The 20,183-nt window shown below is 44.3% G+C and overlaps 1 protein-coding gene across 1 annotated transcript; it reads right to left on the bottom strand.

The window, feature by feature from the left end:
- Nucleotides 1-423: 423 nt before the first annotated feature.
- On the bottom strand, nt 424-19,060 carry LOC311119047 (neutrophil cytosol factor 4-like; the record flags this gene model as incomplete). Its single annotated transcript, XM_084193802.1, has 7 exons — nt 424-1,125; nt 5,436-5,501; nt 5,716-5,885; nt 6,598-6,696; nt 16,849-16,900; nt 17,923-18,050; nt 18,990-19,060. Coding segments are annotated over 7 exons (797 nt in total), but the record flags the coding sequence as incomplete, so codon positions are not given.
- Between the last annotated feature and the right edge of the window lie 1,123 nt (nt 19,061-20,183).

The raw sequence follows: 20,183 nt of genomic DNA, 5'->3' as shown, positions 1-20,183 counted from the left end.
AGTGGAAACCCTTCCCTGAAGAGTGGAGGCTGTTATAGCAACAAAGGGGGGACCAACTCCATGATTTTAGAACGAGATGTTTGACGAGCAGGCGTCCACATACTTTTGGTCATGTAGTGAAGGTCCGGCCTACCTAGCTACTTCCCAAATGGCACCCTAATCTCATAGGGCTCTGGTCAAAAGTAGTGCCTTACATAGGGGATAGGGTGCCATTTGAGACTCAGCCTCTAGATGTCACCCAGACCACACACTAATGATGGATTACTGTTACTCTCTCTCATCAGAACACATTCATCAAACACAGATAACACACGCACGCACTTTAATATTTCAATACTGTATTTTTTACTCATAGAAAAAACTAAAGGGGCATAGCTAAGCATTACTAAGAACACAACTGAATATATGGCGAGTAAAACAAACAGGTGTTTCTAAACCTTTATTAAATGTCCTTATATTAACATTTACTCAACAGTTAAAGTAAAATATACAGGTGAAATGTTAGAAGTTTAAAGCCACCAAAACACAGACATACTAATGAATGTGACTATTGATCGTCCCAAATGGCACCCTATTCCCTAATTAGTGCACTACTTTAGACCAGGGCTCATAGTGTGCCTTTTAGGTTGCAGTACTTTGCTCAATCAGACTTCTGTAATGTCTTACAATCCAACGTCTGTCCCCTTAAAGTCTGTCATTCATCGTTGGACCTGACTACTAAATGTGGGTTTGCAGTGGATTACGGACGCAAGCTGGCGAGACACACACACGCTCATACACAAGGGCATGGATGGACAAGTTCACGCGCAAGCGTGCATACACCCACACATGTACTAAAACTCACTCAAGCAAACACAAAATGCATTCTCTTCAGCAAGTATAGAAACATTTAAAAACCTCCTCTCTCCCTCTCTTTATATCTCAGTATTATACACAGACAGGTCAGAGGCCATGGTAACATGCAGTTCCCACTGAAACTGATTGACAGGTCGCTTGACCTTTGCCCTTTGACCCCGCCCATCAGCCACCATAAGTGTCACGTCCCCGTCGTCAAGGAGACGCACCAGGTCACCCTCGGGGTCGCGGTAGTTCAGGGCGATGTCGCCATCCACCTTGAACACATCTCTGAGAGAGAGAAAGAGAGAGGAGGATGGAGGGATGGATGGAGGGATGGATGTAGGGATGGACAGGGAGGGATGGAGAGAGAAAGATGGAGGGCGGAGTCGGGGGGAGAGGGAGAAGGGGAGGGAGGGGAGAGAGGGAAAGGAGGGGAGGGGAGGGAGGGAGGGAAAGGGAGGGATAGAGAGATGAGAGGGAGGGAGGGAGGGGGGAAAGGAGGGGAGGGAGGGAGGGAGGGAGGGAGGGAGGGAGAAGGAGGGATGGAGAGAGGGAGAGGGAGGGATGAGGGAGGGAGGCATGGAGGGAGGGAGGGAGGGAGGGAGGGAGGGAGGGAGGGAGGGAGGGAGGGAGGGAGGGAGGGATAAAGATGGAGGGCGGAGTAGGGGGGAGAGGGAGAAAGGGAGGGAGGGGGGAGAGGGAAAGGAGGGGAGGGGAGGGAGGGAAAGGGAGGGATAGAGAGATGGAGAGGGAGGGAGGGAGGGGGGAAAGGAGGGGAGGGAGGGAGGGAGGGAAAGGGAGGGAGGGAGCGAGGGAGGAGGGAGAAGGAGGGATGGAGAGAGGGAGAGGGAGGGATGAGGGAGGGAGACATGGAGGGAGGCATGGAGGGAGGCATGGAGGGAGGCATGGAGGGAGGGAGGGAGGGAGGGAGGGAGGGAGGGAGGGAGGGAAACAGAAGAAGGCAGAGGGAAAGGTAACGAGATACATTATTATTATGTTTTACCTGTAAACAGGACAACACACAATACCACTAAAAATACATAAAACACACTATACAGAGGAAAGGTACAAATTCATCAAATATACAACAATAAGAATTATTCACAGTGGGTTCAGAGCAGACAAGTCCAGGGCAACACAGCAGACTTAATGATCAGCAGGTACATTGATCAGACAGCAGCTCAGTTAATATGTTTTTTGAAGGAGTGTGGTGGGATGAATGAGTCAAGTTTGAGGGTCTTCTGCAGCTCGTTCCAGTCGTTGGCGGTGTGGGCTTTGGGAATGACCAGTGTAATACATCTACCAGAGGTTGCTATTGGTAGTGGAGATGTTGAGGAGGGAGCTGAGGTAGAGGGGGACTTGCCTATGAGGGACTTGGTTCCAGTGGGTCTGGCATCGTGTTTGTAACGCGTCCAGTTGACCAGGGTGTAAAGGTCACCTACATGATGAGTGTTGAAGGGGGAACTGGTAACAAAGCAGATGGCAATGTGGTAAATTATGTCTAGTTTATTAAGGGAGGTATTGTGGGCAAGCCTGTAACTAAATCACCATAGTCCAGGATTGGTAGGATAGTCATTTTTATAAGGGTGTGCTTGGCAGAGTGGCTGAAGGATGTTTTGTTGCGGTACAGGAAACCAATTGTGGACGTAACTTTAGACTGAAGGTGGGTGATGTGGGTATAGAATGACAGCGATCAGTCCAGCCAAACACCAGGATATTTCTAGCTAGGTGTCTTCCTACTCTAACTCTGACCCATTCAGCTTGACAATGATAAGAGGACATAGACACATGGTAGTAGTCCATCACACAATATGAGTCCTGCTGTTAATATGAGTACAGAAACAACTATTCACACCCATCAACCTACAACAGTTGATGTACTCACACAAGGTCTTCACCCAAACAAGACATTTGATTTGGCACAAATATAGCAGTGGTTCTTTATACACTCTTCGTTTGTCTATGGTTTAATGGCTGTCCTGGCAATCTCCTTTTTGTGGTCTCTCTCTTTCTCTCCATATCTCTCTCTCTCAACTCTCTCTCTCTCTCTCTCTCTCTGTCCCTACTGTCTCTCTCTCTCTCTCTCTCTCTCTCTCTCTCTCTCTCTGTCCCTACTGTCTCTCTCTCACTCTCTGTCCCGACTGTCTCTCTCTCTCTCTCTCTCTCTCCGTCCCTACTGTCTCTCTCTCTCTCTCTCTCTCTGTCCCTACTGTCTCTCTCTCTCTCTCTCTTTTTCTCCTCTCTCCTCTTCAATCCTCTCTGTTAGTGAACAGGCTAAAGTACATTAACACAAGATAACTAGCAGCCATAGACCCAAAGCAGAATAGGACTATCAACACACACACACACACACACACACACAACAAATATTAATAACCAACCAACACAACCAGCAGATGAACTGATGAATGATTTGAAATGGAGAGATAAAGAATGTTGGCCGCAGTGGCCCCAAATGAACAAATAATGAAATAGAGGGAGAGAAAATAAAATTATTAGAATAAAAAATAAAGATTGTCTGGTTATTGGGAGCGTGAGAAGTGTGGAACTCATTTTGGAATGCACAGAGGTGATTTATGGCTCTGCTGATGCATTGTGGGTAGATGTTTAGGCCCCGGGGGCTTTGGTGGCTGTTTAATGGAAGAGTGTGTATGTGTGTGTGTGTGTTTGTGTGTTTGTGTGTACGTGTGTATGTGTATGTGTGTGTGTGTGTGTGTGTGTGCATGACTATGTGTCTCTTTAATGGAATTCAATTTATACCTGTTTGCTTTTAGAGTTGAGGTGAGTTTTATCTTGTTGACATGATAATAATGAGAGATGATAAACTGGGCCAGTGACTATTTGAGTCTGGTTATAGTGTGTAGAGTGGTAGTGTGTAGTGTTATAGTGTGTAGTGTTATAGTGTGTAGAGTTATAGTGTGTAGTGTTATAGTGTGTAGTGTTATAGTGTGTAGTGTTATAGTGTGTAGTGTTATAGTGTGTAGTGTTATAGTGTGTAGTGTTATAGTGTGTAGTGTTATAGTGTGTAGTGTTATAGTGTGTAGTGTTATAGTGTGTAGTGTTCTAGTGTGTAGAGTGGTAGTGTTATAGAGTGTAGTGTAGTAGAGTGTAGTGTTATAGTGTGTAGTGTTATAGTGTGTAGTGTTATAGTGTGTAGTGTTATAGTGTGTAGTGTTATAGTGTGTAGTGTTATAGTGTGTAGTGTTATAGTGTGTAGAGTGGTAGTGTTATAGAGTGTAGTGTAGCAGAGTGTAGTGTTATAGTGTGTAGTGTTATAGTGTGTAGAGTTATAGTGTGTAGTGTTATAGTGTGTAGTGTTATAGTGTGTAGTGTTATAGTGTGTAGTGTTATAGTGTGTAGAGTTATAGTGTGTAGAGTTATAGTGTGTAGTGTTATAGTGTGTAGAGTTATAGTGTGTAGTGTTATAGTGTGTAGAGTTATAGTGTGTAGTGTTATAGTGTGTAGTGTTATAGTGTGTAGTGTTATAGTGTGTAGAGTTATAGTGTGTAGAGTTATAGTGTGTAGTGTTATAGTGTGTAGAGTTATAGTGTGTAGTGTTATAGTGTGTAGTGTTATAGTGTGTAGTGTTATAGTGTGTAGTGTTATAGTGTGTAGTGTGTAGTGTTATAGAGTGTAGTGTAGTAGAGTGTAGTGTTATAGAGTGTAGTGTTATAGTGTGTAGTGTAGTAGAGTGTAGTGTTATAGTGTGTAGTGTTCTAGTGTGTAGTGTTCTAGTGTGTAGAGTGGTATTGTTATAGTGTGTAGTGTAGTAGAGAGGTAGTGTGGTAAAGTGTACTGTGTAGTGTTATAGTGTGTTATATAGCTGTGTAGTCTGACGTGTTAGGAAGAGTTATTCTGTCTAGACTGCCACATTGTCTGATGTAAATCATATCTTTATTGACCTTGGGAAATTTCAATGGTGAGGAGAACATCAGTTGAGTAATAGATATGTAGTGAAGGGTAGAATATCAGTTGAGTAATAGATATGTAGTGAAGGGTTGAATATCAGTTGAGTAATAGATATGTAGTGAAGGCTAGAATATCAGTTGAGTAATAGATATGTAGTGAAGGGTAGAATATCAGTTGAGTAATAGATATGTAGTGAAGGGTAGAATATCAGTTGAGTAATAGATATGTAGTGAAGGGTAGAATATCAGTTGAGTAATAGATATGTAGTGAAGGGTAGAATATCAGTTGAGTAATAGATATGTAGTGAAGGCTAGAATATCAGTTGAGTAATAGATATGTAGTGAAGGCTAGAATATCAGTTGAGTAATAGATATGTAGTGAAGGCTAGAATATCAGTTGAGTAATAGATATGTAGTGAAGGCTAGAATATCAGTTGAGTAATAGATATGTAGTGAAGGCTAGAATATCAGTTGAGTAATAGATATGTAGTGAAGGCTAGAATATCAGTTGAGTAATAGATATGTAGTGAAGGGTAGAATATCAGTTGAGTAATAGATATGTAGTGAAGGGTAGAATATCAGTTGAGTAATAGATATGTAGTGAAGGCTAGAATATCAGTTGAGTGATAGATATGTAGTGAAGGCTGGAGAGTCTGTTGATACAGCAGTGGGATGTGTCTGGTATCTTACCTCATCCGTGCCAGTAGTTCTTTGTATGATGGCTGGATTGAGATATCTTCTTCTACGCACACATCTCTGTCACATACAGTAACACCAATACATTATTAACTGGGATAAAAACATACATACAGTAACACCAATACATTATTAACTGGGATACATACATGCTTTTAAGGGACTATTTACAACGGAAATTTCAGTTACTTTTAGTAAATTTACAACACTGTTATAACATGTACGTATGCGTGCACACACGAGCGCGCACACAAACACACACACACACACACACCTGGTGTCGACGCCCTGGGGTGTGAGCAGGTAGCAGCGCAGGCAGCTGTAAGACCCCGCCCCCTTCCCCGAAGCCCCACCCCCCTCGCCATCAGAGTCACTCTCTGGGAGGGGCTTTATGATCTTCACAAAAGATTCTGGGAAGATACCTGTCCGATCTCTCACCGTGCCCTGAGAGAGAGAGAGAGAGAGAGAGAGAGAGAGAGAGAGAGAGAGAGAGAGAGAGAGAGAGAGAGAGAGAGAGAGAGAGAGAGAGAGAGAGAGAGAGAGAGAGAGAGAGAGAGAGAGCTGCAAAGTGTGAGTGTGTATAAAAGCAGTTTTACATAGGCTCATTATCATGATCTGACTAATCGCTCACAAGGACTCAAGACACACATACAGAGATGGCCCGTGTGTGTGTGTGTGTGTGTGTGTGTGACACTGAATTTGAGTAATGCTTTCACAAACTAAATTCAACAAAGGGACATTAGTCACTAGACTGTACTGCCATCTAGAGGCCAATATCCTGACCCCTCCTGACCCCTCTCTCAATTATTTTCTTCATGTCACTCACTTTACTCTGTTCTCTCATCATCTCTCTCTCTCGCTCTGCATCATTTTCTTCATAACTCTCTCCTTCCCCCTCTCTCTCTCCTTTTCTCCCCTACTCTCATCAATCCTCCCATCCATCCCTCAGTCTTCTCTCCCTCCCTCCTAGTGCCCCTCCATCTCCCTCCATCCCTTCTCCTCACTCCACCTCTCCCTCCCACCCCCTGCCTTCACTCCCTCCCTCCCCCTGCCTTCACCCCTCCCATTCCGACATCCCTCCCATCCTCCTCCCACCCCTCCTACTCCATCCCTCCCTCCCACCCTTCCATCCCTCCATCTCTCTCCTCCAGCTCACCTCCAGCCAGTCTGTGTTAACTCTCCTCAGAAGGAAGATCACCTCTCCAGCTTTCATACTCAGCTCCAGTCGTCCACTCCCACTGAAGTCGAACACCACCTGGGAACCACACACACACAGAGGAGAACACACACGCGCCGGCAGCAGACCGGGATCGACAGAGAGAAAGGGAGAGAGAAAGAGAGAGAGAGAGAGAGAGAGAGAGCGAGAGAGAGAGAAAGAGAGAGACTGTGAGAGACTGAACAGGTAAGAGATACTTATTTTACTTGGCTGATGATGAAGTGAGTCTGAGAATGAGAGAGAGAGAGCGAGAGAGAGCGAGAGAACGGGACAGCAATCAGCAGAAGACAAGAGGGAACAAGCGCAAGGAGCGAGGGATGAGGGAAAGAAGGAGGGATAGCTAAACGAGTACAGAGAAAGAGAGAACAGGACGCTGGTGTGAAAAAAGAAAGGAGTGAGGCAGGGAGACAGGCTTTGAAAGGATGAAAAGAGAGAGAGAAGAGTTTCTGACTAGAGCAGGTCTTCACAGTGCAGAAAATCACTACAGAGCACTCCTACAGAGAACTGAGAGGAGTGTGTGTGTCTCTGTGTGTGTGTCTGTGTGTATAATGCTGCACAGCGCGTGGGATCTGACAGGCACACAGCTAAGAAAGAGGAGAGAGGAGAGAGAGAGCTGAGCACTTAGCGAGTGGGCAAGTGTGAGTGTATGCGTGTGTGTGTGGGTGGGAGAGGATAGATGCAGGGGGTGCATAAGAGTGGACAAAACTGTGATGAGAGAATGGGAAAAAATAGATCAAAAGATAACACGCTTAAAAGGCTTAAAAGCAAGTCATAATAGTGTATTTTATAGGTTGGCTTTGAGCTAAGGACACATGTAGGACGTGTTGTAAAATGGATAACACTGTACAGTCACTTCACACCCCTCCATGGTATTTGACTGGCACTATTGAGAAACAATATGGTAAGAAGCAGTATATATTTTTCAACCCCCAAAACATTTAAACACAACTGCCTTGTATTACATAGTACTTAATCATCCGTTCAATGCTGGTTAGTAACATAAAGAGTCATTGTGGTAATAACCATTTGGTCATATGATGAGAGAAGTAGTGGAGAGTCAAATGAACGTTAACCGTATAATAATACCAATAATAATAATATAATGAACGTATAACGTTTTTTAAATTCCTGACAACACCTTTAGCTCTCTAATCCAACATTAGCAATCCTAATGTACTGTGTGTGTGTGTGTGTGTGTGTGCGCGCATGTTCCTACATTAGTATTGCTACTGTACTGTGCTAACAAGGCATCTGGAGACAGGTGATAAATGAACCTATTACAGCTAGGAAGGACACACACATGTACACACACACACACACACACACACACACACACACACACGCCTGCATGTGCACATGCACATGAGCACACATACACACAAACACTGCTGAAGCTTTGCCCAGTCAAGCAGGAGACGGAGGGACGGGTGGAGTAAAGGACAAGAGGAGGACAGTGGAGGACACAGAGAGAGAGATGATATCAAGAACAAGAGGAAGAGAACTAATCGAAAAAATGTAAAGGAGAGAGAGAATTGAGTTGAGTTGAGAGAAAGACAGAGGGAGATGGATGAGAGAGAGAGGTAGAGAGAGAGAGAGAGAGAGAGAGAGAGAAAGGTAGAGAGAGAGGTAGAGAGAGAGAGAGGTAGAGAGAGGTAGAGAGAGAGGTAGAGAGAGAGAGAGAGAGAGAGAGAGGGGTAAAAAAAACAGAGAGGTAGAGAGAGAGGTAGAGAGAGAGAGAGAGAGAGAGGGGTAAAAAAACAGAGAGGTAGAGAGAGAGGTAGAGAGAGAGAGAGAGAGAGAGAGAGAGAGAGAGAGAGAGAGAGAGAGAGGGGTAGAGAGAGATAGAGAGAAAGAGGTAGAGAGCGAGAGAAAGAGGTAGAGAGCGAGAGAAAGAGGTAGAGAGAGAGAGAGAGAGAGAGAGAGAGAGAGAGAGAGAGAGAGAGAGAGAGAGAGAGAGAGAGCGAGAGAGAGTAGTGAGAGTTTGTATGTACAGAGCCTTGCAAAAGTATTCAACCCCTTTGGCGTTTTCCTATTTTGTTGCATTACAACCTGTAATTGAAATGGATTTTTATTTGGATTTCATGTAATGGACATACACAAAATAGTCAATATTGGTGAAGTGAAATTAAAAAAATAACTTGTTTCAAAAAAGTATAAAAAATAAATAACGGAAAAGTGGTGCGTGCATATGTATTCACCCCCTTTGCTATCAAGCCCCTAAATAAGATATGGTGCAACCAATTACCTTCAGAAGTCACATAATTAGTTAAATAAAGTCCACCTGTGTGCAACCTAAGTGTCATATGATCTGTCACATGATCTCAGTATATATACACACCTGTTCTGAAAGGCCCCAGAGTCTGCATCACCACTTAGCAAGGGGCACCACCAAGCGGCACCATGAAGACCAAGGAGCTCTCCAAACAGGTCAGGGACAAAGTTGTGGAGAAGTACAGATCAGGGTTGGGTTATAAAAAAATATCAGAAACTTTGAACATCCCACGGAGCACCATTAAATCCATTATTAAAAAATGGAAAGAATATGGCACCACAACAAACCTGCCAAGAGAGGGCCGCCCACCAAAACTCATGGACCAGGCAAGGACGGCATTAATCAGAGAGGCAACAAAGAGACCAAAGATAACCCTGAAGGAGCTGCAAAGATTGGAGTATCTGTCAATAGGACCACTTTAAGCCACTACAGAGCTGGGCTTTATGGAAGAATAGCCAGAAAAAAGCCATTGCTTAACGACAAAAATAAGCAAACACGTTTGGTCTTCGCCAAAAGCCATGTGGGAGACTCCCCAAACATATGGAAGAAGGTACTCTGGTCAGATGAGATTAAAATTGAGCTCTATGTCTGGCGCAAACCCAACACCTCTCATCACCCTGAGAACACCATCCCCACAGTGAAGCATGGTGGTGGCAGCATCATGCTGTGGGGATGCTTTTAATCGGCAGGGACTGGGAAACTGGTCAGAATTGAAGGAATGGTGGATGGTGCTAAATACAGGGAAATTCTTGAGGGAAAGCTGTTTCAGTCTTCCAGAGATTTGAGACTGGGACGGAGGTTCACCTTCCAGCAGGACAATGACCCTAAGCATACTGCTAAAGCAACACTTGAGTGGTTTAAGGGGAAACATTTACATGTCTTGGAATGGCCTAGTCAAAGCCCAGACCTCAATCCAATTGAGAATCTGTTGTATGACTTAAAGATTGCTGTACACCAGCGGAACCCATCCAACTTGTAGGAGCTGGAGCAGTTTTCCTTGAAGAATGGGCAAAAATCCTAGTGGCTAGATGTGCCAAGCTTATAGAGACATACCCCAAGAGACTTGCAGCTGTAATTGCTGCAAAAGGTGGCTCTACAAAGTATTGACTTTGGGGGGGGGGGGGGGGGGTGAATAGTTATGCACCCTCAAGTTGTCTTTTTATTGGTCTTATTTCTTGTTTGTTTCACAATAAAAAATATTTTGCATCTTCAAAGTGGTAGGCATGTTGTGTAAATCAAATGATACAAACCCCCAAAAAATCAATTTTAATTCCAGGTTGTAAGGCAACAAATACATTTAAACTGTAATGTAAAAAAAATGTAATCCTAGTAAAAACTCTCTGTCTTAGGTCAGTTAGGATCACCACTTTATTTTAAGAATGTGAAATGTCAGAATAATAGTAGAGAGAATGATTTATTTCAGCTTTTATCTCTTTCATCACATTCCCAGTGGGTCAGAAGTTTACATGCACTCAATTAGTATTTGGTAGCATTGCCTTTAAATTGTTTAACTTAGGTCAAACGTTTCGGGTAGCCTTGCACAAGCTTCCCACAATAAGTTGGGTGAATTTTGGCCCATTCCTCCTGACAGAGCTGGTGTAACTGAGTCAGGTTTGTAGGCCTCCTTGCTCGCACTCGCTTTTTCAGTTCTGCCCAAAAATGTTCTATAGGATTGAGGTCAGGGCTTTGTGATGGCCACTCCAATACCTTAACTTGGTTGTCCTTAAGCCATTTTGCCACAACTTTGGAAGTATGCTTGGGGTCATTGTCCATTTGGAAGACCAATTTGCGACAAAGCTTTAACTTCCTGACTAATGTCTTGAGATGTTGCTTCAATATATCCACATAATTTTCCTTCCTCATGATGCCATCTATTTTGTGAAGTGCACCAGTCCCTCCTGCAGCAAAGCACCCCCGCAGCATGATGCTGCCACCCCCGTGCTTCACAGTTGGGATGGTGTTCTTCGACTTTCAAGCCTCCCCCTTTTTCCTCCAAACATAACGATGGTCATTATGGCCAAACAGTTCTATTTTTGTTTAATCAGACCAGAGGACATTTCTCCAAAAAGTACGATCTTTGTCCCCATGTGCAGTTGCAACCGTAGGCTGGCTTTTTTATGGCGGTTTTGGAGCAGTGGCTTCTTCCTTGCTGAGCGGCCTTTCAGTTTATGTCGATATAGGACTTGTTTTACTGTGGATATAGATACTTTTGTACCTGTTTCCTCCAGTATCTTCACAAGGTCCTTTGCTGTTGTTCTGGGATTGATTTGCACTTTTCGCACCAAAGTACGTTAATCTCTAGGAGACAGAACGCGTCTCCTTCCTGAGCGGTATGACGGCTGCGTAGTCCCATGGTGTTTATACTTGCATACTATTGTTTGTACAGATGAACGTGGTACCTTCAGACGTTTGGAAATTGCTCCCAAGGATGAACCAGACTTGTGGAGGTCTACAATTTCTTTTCTGAGGTCTTGGCTGATTTCTTTTGATTTTCCCATGATGTCAAGCAAAGAGGCACTGAGTTTGAAGGTAGGCCTTGAAATACATCCACAGGTACACCTCCAATTGACTCAAATGATGTCAATTAGCCTATCAGAAGCTTCTAAAGCCATGACATCATTTGGAATTTTCCAAGCTGTTTAAAGGCACAGTCAACTTAGTGTATGTAAACTTCTGACCCACTGGAATTGTGATACAGTGAATTATAAGTGAAATAATCTGTCTGTAAACAATTGTTGGTCTTCAAGGTAATTTGTGATCTATATTTAGCAGAGAAGATCAGAAAAGGTGAGCGTGTCATAGACTTTGAAACTCACACAAACACACACAGTGACATTGCGAATGTGTGTGTGTGTGTTTTCCTTTGATGAGTATGATGATCAAGTTGATAAGGCATACAGGCACGGTACACACACACCTGGTTCATCCAAGTCTATACCTATCACATATCCCTCAACCAACACCCCCACACCCACCATCCCTCAACCAATCATTCTATCATTTGACTAACATTTCTTCCTAATCTCCATCCATCCTTTTCCTCTCCCTCCGTTCTTCCAGTCCCATCTCCCTCCATCTCCTGTAGTGATACTTCCAGTCCTATCTCCCTTCATCTCCTGTAGTGATACTTCCAGTCCCATCTCCCTCCATCTCCTGTAGTGATACTTCCAGTCCCATCTCCCTCCATCTCCTGTAGTGATACTTTCCAGGCCAGGTATTTTTGGTAAGAAGGAGCCGAGGAGGACAGAGACCTGATCTTGTCAAGTGTTTTTCAGAGGGTTGACAAAAGCGCTGTAAGAGTATAATAGTATTGTAATTATAGCCACATATAGACCCTGGGTGCCTTATGGGCTCTGGTCTAAAGTAGCAAACAAGGGAATAGGGTGCTGAATCTAACTATAGACATGTGGCCCAGGGGCCATGTAGATCTACGATCTAGATACACCTTCACCAGAGGACTGATTAACACCTGGTCTAACAATAGAGTCATGGCTCTAGGGTTAAGGAGCCAGGGGGATAGTGTCAGAGTAGATTTACTAGTCTAACTATAGACATGTAGATCTAGAGTGCCTTATAGGCACTGGTCTAAGTAGTGCACCTGATCTAAATACAGACACATTCAGAACAGGGGGGACTGATTAAAACCTCATCTAACAATATAACTATGGCCCTAGGGTCACCTCACCAATGGGAGGAGTCACACGTTCCAATTACACTCTTAACGACCCATAACTTAATGAATGTGTTAAGCTCATTAACACAGCTAGCCAATAGGGAGGGAGTTTTTATGTCTTTGTCTTAATTGGATGACCCACTTCCTGGTTGGCTTGGGTGAAGTGAAGGATCATGGGAGGATATAAATGGCGCCGAGGTGTGTGTGTCCCTTGAAGATGAGGGCAGCTGAGCAGTTGGTTGGTGTGTGTGTGTGTGTGTGTGTCCTGTCCCCACCTAAATAGTTAATAACCAAACTGTGCCATTGACATAGCAACCAAATCTAGAGCCATTCTGCCAAAAAAGAAACTTCATTCAAGACATCAAGATATGACTACAATAGAAAACAATAGAACACAGCAACACATCAAGATATGACTACAATAGAACACAGCAACACTCAATACATCAATATATGACTACAATAGAACACAACAACACTCAAGACATCAAGATATGACTACAATAGAACACAGCAACACTCAAGACATCAAGATATGACTACCATAGAACACAATAGAACACAGCAACACTCAAGACATCAAGATATGACTACAATAGAACACAATAGAACACATCAACACTCAAGACATCAAGATATGACTACAATAGAACACAATAGAACACAGCAACACTCCAGACGTCAAGATATGACTACAATAGAACACAATAACACTCCAGACATCAAGATATGACTACAATTCTCTCTCTCCCTCTATGTCATATTTTCTCAGTCACAAAGACAAAAGACAAACCTCACCACTCTCTCACACTCTTGCTCTGATTACGACTGGCTTAGCTAATGCTAGCTACAGTAGTGCATCCCTTTGGCCCATTGCATCAACTGGGTAACAATGCTAACGTTAGCTAGCGCATCCATATGGCTCATTGCCTGTATCGCTAACGCTAAATACTAGACTGGACAACACAAATGTGTGATTAATGCCATCATTCTCCACGTCTGGCCATTGATAGCGTACCCCCCCCCCCCCCCCCCCCCCCGCCCACACACACACATCTGGCCATTGATCATAGTTTGGATTAAATCTAATGGACGCTTCAGTTCACACGACCAAATGCAGATAGAAACCTGAAGCACTCAACCACAAACACATACGCAGTGCTGAGAGGGTTGGATGAACTATAATAACTATTGTGTGGGCAGAGAGGATTGAGAGTTTACGGTTCTCTCTACTGTGTGTGAGAGAGAGTGGGGGGAGAAAGTGTGTGTGTGTGTGTGTGTGTGTGTGTGTGTGTGTGTGTGTGTGTGTGTGTGTGTGTGTGTGTGTGTGTGTGTGTGTGTGTGTGTGTGTGTGTGTGTGTGTGTGTGTGTGTGTGTGTGTGTGTGTGTGTGTGTGTGTGTGTGTGTGTGTGTGTGTGTGTGTGTGTGTGTGTGTGTGTGTGTGTGTGTGTGTGTGTGTGTGTGTGTGTGTGTGTGTGTGTGGAGCCTCCTGTAGCTCAGTTGGTAGAGCATGGTGCTTGCAACGCCAGGGTTGTGGGTTCAATTCCCACGGAAGGCCAGTATGAAAAAATGTATGCACTCACTAACTGTAAGTCGCTCTGGATAAGAGCGTCTGCTAAATGACTAAAATGTACAATGTAATGTGTGAGACAGAGAGTTGCATTGACCATGTCCCAAGCCAAAGCACTGGACTAGTTTTAACTGTGGTGCAAGGTTAGTGAAGCTATAAAACTAAGTTCTACGACACACACACCCCCTTATATAAACAACAAGCTCTCACAGTTTCACTGCAGATTCAGACATCCAGACCCTTGTCCATACACGGCAAATTTCTAAGGTTAAGTTTAGGCAATAATTCCCAATGGTTAAGGGTTAAGTGTTAAGGGGTTAAGGGGTTAAGTGTTAAGGGTTAAGGGTTAAGGGGTTAAGGGGTTAAGGGGTTAAGGGTTAAGGGGTTAAGGGGTTAAGGGTTAAGGGGTTAAGGGTTAAGTGTTAAGGGGTTAAGGGTTAAGGGGTTAAGTGGTTAAGGGGTTAAGGGGTTAAGGGGTTATGGGTTAAGGGGTTAAGGGTTAAGGGGTTAAAACAGAAAATAAATAAACGAGTGCCTATCACTGGGATTGAACACGCGACCCTCGGAGCCGCCCGTCCTCCATCCCCGCCCACAACGCCATAGCAAAACCCAAGCCTACTTGACGTAATAGCGCTCACCTTTGCCCCTAGTGGCAGTTTTGAAGTAATCTTTTTTAACGTCCTGCTTACCTGGACGGATGTCTAATTAGGCAGTGGGTCTTGAGTGACCTGGCTGTATATAAAACACTCCTACAGTCCAGAAGATTCTAGAGTCATCATCCCACTGTCATAACTGTCTTTACTGACATTATGGAATCTGTGTGTGTGTGCGAGGGTTAACTCTTCTAACAGAGATTGTGCAATGTGTAAAGACTAAAGGCCATTTTCTCTGCAATTTTAAACGACCACTGACGGCCACTTTAGACCAGGCCCTCAAGTGTGGACACACACACACACTCTTTGAACAAGGTCCCCCAAACACACCCACTAACCTATCCCCACCCACACACACACAAACCCTCCATATCTCCCTCCCCAGTCCAGTAAAGACGACAGTAGAATATAAATGGTGTTTTTCTTTCTCTCTCTCTCTCTCTCTCTCTCTCTCCAAAATAAAGAAAGGAAAACCTCTCTCAAGGAAAGATGACGGGAGCGAGGGATGAGGGATGGAGGTAGCCTTGGAAAGAGAAATGAAAGGATGGAGAAAAACGGGGAGAAAGTAAAAAAAGATCTAAAATATGCTAAAGTCAGGGAGAAAATGAAGGAGAGAGTGGAGAGAGGACGGATGGAGAGAGTGGAGAGAGGACGGATGGAGAGAGTGGAGAGAGGACGGATGGAGAGCGGAGAGAGGGCGGATGAGAGAGTGGAGAGAGGATGGATGGAGAGAGTGGAGAGAGGATGGATGGAGAGAGTGGAGAGAGGATGGATGGAGAGCGGAGAGAGGATGGATGGAGAGAGTAGAGAGAGGATGGATGGAGAGAGGATGGATGATAGAGTGGTGAGAGGATGGATGGAGAGAGTGGATTGAGGATGGATGGAGAGAGTGGAGAGAGGACGGATGGAGAGAGTGGAGAGAGGATGGATGGAGAGAGTGGAGAGCGGATGATGGAGAGAGTGGAGAGAGGACGGATGGAGAGAGTGGAGAGAGGACGGATGGAGAGAGTGGAGAGAGGATGATGGAGAGAGTGGAGAGAGGATGATGGAGAGAGGATGGATGAGAGAGTGGTGAGAGGATGGATGGAGAGAGTGGATTGAGGATGGATGGAGAGAGTGGAGAGAGGACGGATGGAGAGAGTGGAGAGAGGATGGATGGAGAGAGTGGAGAGAGGATGGATGGAGAGAGTGGAGAGAGGATGGATGGAGAGAGTAGAGAGAGGATGGATGGAGAGAGTAGAGAGAGGATGGATGGTGAGAGTGGAGAGAGGATGGATGGAAAGAGTGGAGAGAGGATGGATGGAGAGAGTGGAGAGAGGATGGATGGAGAGAGTGGAGAGAGCGGAGGGAAGAGAGAGTGGAGAGAGGATGGATGGAGAGAGTGGAGAGAGGATGGATGGAGAGATTGGAGAGAGTGGAGGGAAGAGAGAGTGGAGAGAGGATGGATGGAGAGAGTGGAGAGAGGACGGATGGAGAGAGTGGAGAGAGGACGGATGGAGAGAGTGGAGAGAGGATGGATGGTGAGAGTGGAGAGAGGATGGATGGAGAGAGTGGAGAGAGGACGGATGGAGAGAGTGGAGAGAGCGGAGGGAAGAGAGAGTAATGGGAGAGGATTAAAGGAGGAAACAGAGCGAGAAACGACTCCAAAAGAAACCACTCACAGAGGGCAACGGAGTCACAGACTCAGGGGGGAGGAAAGAAAACTCTGTTTAACCTGTTAATGACTCCCTAAGGTCTTATCCAGTCAGACATAGATCTATAAAGAGACTAGTCATTTCTTCAGTTAGAAACCAAACAGATCTATGTTGATATATTGTGTGTGTGTAGGGGCTGTCCATCATATAACCCTGTAGTGTGGTTACTTCAAACAACATGTTAACTGTCATTGATCACAATGTGGTTGCTTGGTTATGAGGTTGTGATGGTAACATGTTGCGTTACCCTGACAGGGTTTCGGTTGTGTGGGTCGGCGTGAAGACCGTAACCAAAGCAACAGTTTTATAGTACTGTACAGTAGGCCTACCTCAGCTCTGGGGGAGGAGAAGACATCTGTCTTGTTGGGTTTGACTGTCTTCCTACACACAGAGAGAGACAGAGAGAGAGACAGAGAGAGACAGAGAGAGAGAGAGACAGAGACAGAGACAGAGACAGAGACAGAGAGAGACAGAGAGAGAGAGAGAGAGAGAGAGAGAGAGAGAGAGAGAGAGAGAGAGAGAGAGAGAGAGAGTTTTGACATTTCATCTTACTGTCAGAGATGACCGTTTAGAAAATGTGGAAAACCCTGCGGTGAGTAAGGTCAGAGTCCAGAGAGGAAGTAGACAGAGTCCTAGTTTACATCAATTCCTGTTGAGAGAGTCCCTAATTAGCACATAACAAGTTATTAGTTACCACATCTCCTAACCCGGAACTCTGACGGCATCCCAAATGGCACCCTATCCCTACATAGTGCACTATGGGCCCTGGTCAACAGTAGTGCACTATATAGGGAATAGGGTGACATTTGGGACGCATCCTCTGACAAGAGAGAGCAACACATCAGAGAAGTGAACATTAGAGGAAACTACAGAGGCCTATAACTCTCTGTTACTGGACTAAGTGAAGGAGGTTCAGAGGTCAAGCTGTCTCAGCATTGGATAGTGCCCAGAATGTGGAAGTAGTAATATTAAGAGTTCTATTCATGTGAGACTGTGGTGCAGTGAACTCTGAATGAGTGAATAGTACAATAGAAGTACAGAGTAAGCAAGTCCTTTTTGGGGAGTAGTAGCTGTCTAGCAAAGGGTCATAGAGTTACAGTAAGTAACTGGCTTGAGGTAGCAGCAGTAGTGATAAGTTGAAACAATATTACCGTGGTATTATATTTAAGCAATACGGACTGAGGGGGATGTGGTATATGGCCAATATACCACGGCTAACGGCTGCTGTTAGACACGACGCGACGCCGATACACCTGAGGTGCCTTATTGCTATTATAAACTTGTTACCAACGTAATGAGACAAGTAAATAGTATTTTTTGTCATACCCGTGGTATACGGTCTGATATACCAATCAGCATTCAGGGCTCGAACCACCCAGTTTATAAATGCCATTTTAGCTTACACTCTGCGTGTAGGGGGTCGGAGGCGACGCAGGGCTCGTGGTTGGTACTGACTGTCTGACTCAGTCTGGTAGAAAAACATCCTGATGACGTCATCCAATAGAACCCATGTAGGCAGGCCCAGCAATCTCTGAAAGGGGAAGGGAGAGGGGGATACGGGGGAGAGAAAAAGAGAGGAAGAGAGAGAGTTAGATCAAAACTGAGGGTGGAGGGAAAAAAACTGTACAGAAAAAAAGAGAAGTGAGTAGTAGACTATTAGAAAGACAACTGCATGTGTGCCAAATGACACCCTATTCCCTATGTAGTGCACTACTTTTAACCAGGGCCCATAGCGAACAGGGTACCATTTGGGTCAAACCCTGGATGTGTTTACAGTTAAAAACACTGTGGTGGAGCAACATTGTGACATGTGATGTCGTCTACACAACCACAGTCATTTACTGCAGAAAAGGCCCTGGCTAAATAAGGAAATCACTCACTACCCTTTTAATCTGCAAGTCCAATATACACTGAGTGTACAAAGCATTAAGAACACCTTCCTACTATTGAGTTGCACCCCCTTTTGCCCTCAGAAAAGTGTCAATTTGTCGGGGCGTGGAATCTACAAGGTGTCGAAAGCGTTCCACAGGGATGCTGGCCCATGTTGATTCTAATGTTTCCCACAGTTGTGTCAAGTTAACTGGATGTCCTTTGGGTGGTGGACCATTCTTGATACACACGGGAAACTATTGAGAGTGAAAAACCCAGGAGCATTGCAGTTCTTGACACAAACCGGTGCACCTGGCACCTACTACCATACCCCGTTCAAAGGCACTTAAATATTTTGTCTTATACATTCACCCTCTGAATGGCACACATACACAATCCATGTCTCAATTGTCTCAAGGCTTAAAAATCCTTCTTTAACCTGTCTCCTCCACTTCATCTACATTGACTGAAGTGGATTTAACAAGTAACATCAATAAGCGATCATAGTTTTCACCTTGATTCACCTGGTCGTCTATGTCATGGAAAGAGCAGGTGTTCATAATGTTTTGTATACTCAGTGTATATTTTCCGTATGGCTTACCTTCATATAAGTGTTGAGTTCTGGAATTCTATTCTCTGCAATCTCCTTCTTATTGCCAATGAACACTTTACCTAGAGAGACACACACAGACACACACCATAGATAGTCTTTCAATGTTTTTCCCCCTCCAACAAGACCAACCAATTACTAAACTCTTCCTTTCTGGAAATCGATCAATCTGAAATAACTCATTTTAAGGGTGACAATATTGCCTTTGGTTGTTTGCATAAATATAAACAACATAATTACATTTTAATTGCATTTTTCATAAGAGTTGATGAGATTTTAATGAAATATCCCACAGGCATACACACTTACAGATGTAGGATTTTAATTTGATCCTATTTTGTTAGTGAGAATTTTCATGCAAAGCAGGAAATGCAAACTTGTAGTGTATTTTCGTTTTAAAAAGGCCTCTAAAGTTTGTAATTTCCACTTTAATATGTCAGATTTGACTTGCCCCTAACAAAAAATGTATCAAACCCCACAAAAATGTCCATGAATTAAATCACATTATAATCCACATTTCTTGTTGCTGCAGGATAATTTTCTTGCTGTAGAAAACTGGCTCAAATTAAGATCCTACATCTGTAGGGTATGTCCCAAATGACACCCTATTCCTTATATAGTGCACTATGGGCCCTGCTCAAAAGAAGTGCACTACATAGGGAAATAGGTGCCATTTGGGATACATCCTTACAGTACGATGCAGATAAACAAACACTGTAGTTGAATGAGTAGTCCAACCAACGGCTATCTGAGATACTCAAATCACACACCACACACGGATACAGTACAACTAGGCCCAACTGAATGTCACCTATAACTTCTAGCTGAATATAATTAAGAACAGTTAGAACACTCCCTAAAGTTCTTCTGTGCTTCAATTGTAATGTTCTAAATTAGTTTCAGCCTTGGCCATTTCCCTCTGCTGCTAAAACTCATTTAGAGAGAGAGAGGGAGGGAGAGAGAGAGGGAGGGAGAGAGAGAGGGAAGGAGGGAGGGATGGAGAGAGGGAGAGAGAGATGGAAAGAGGACGGGGGACGGGGGACGGGGAGCTGGAGCGAGGGACTGCTAAAACTCATTTAGCCCCATCTAATGACTGATCATCTCTATCTCCCACCAACCCTCACTCCCATCTCTCCCCCTCTGGCTCCATCTCTCTCCTTCTCCCTCCATCAACCCCTCCCTCCA

The sequence above is a fragment of the Coregonus lavaretus genome, assembly GCF_964263955.1.
Source record: "Coregonus lavaretus genome assembly, contig: HAP1_SCAFFOLD_4424, whole genome shotgun sequence".
NCBI lineage: Eukaryota > Metazoa > Chordata > Actinopteri > Salmoniformes > Salmonidae > Coregonus > Coregonus lavaretus.
This window is presented reverse-complemented; position numbering and strand designations above follow the sequence as displayed.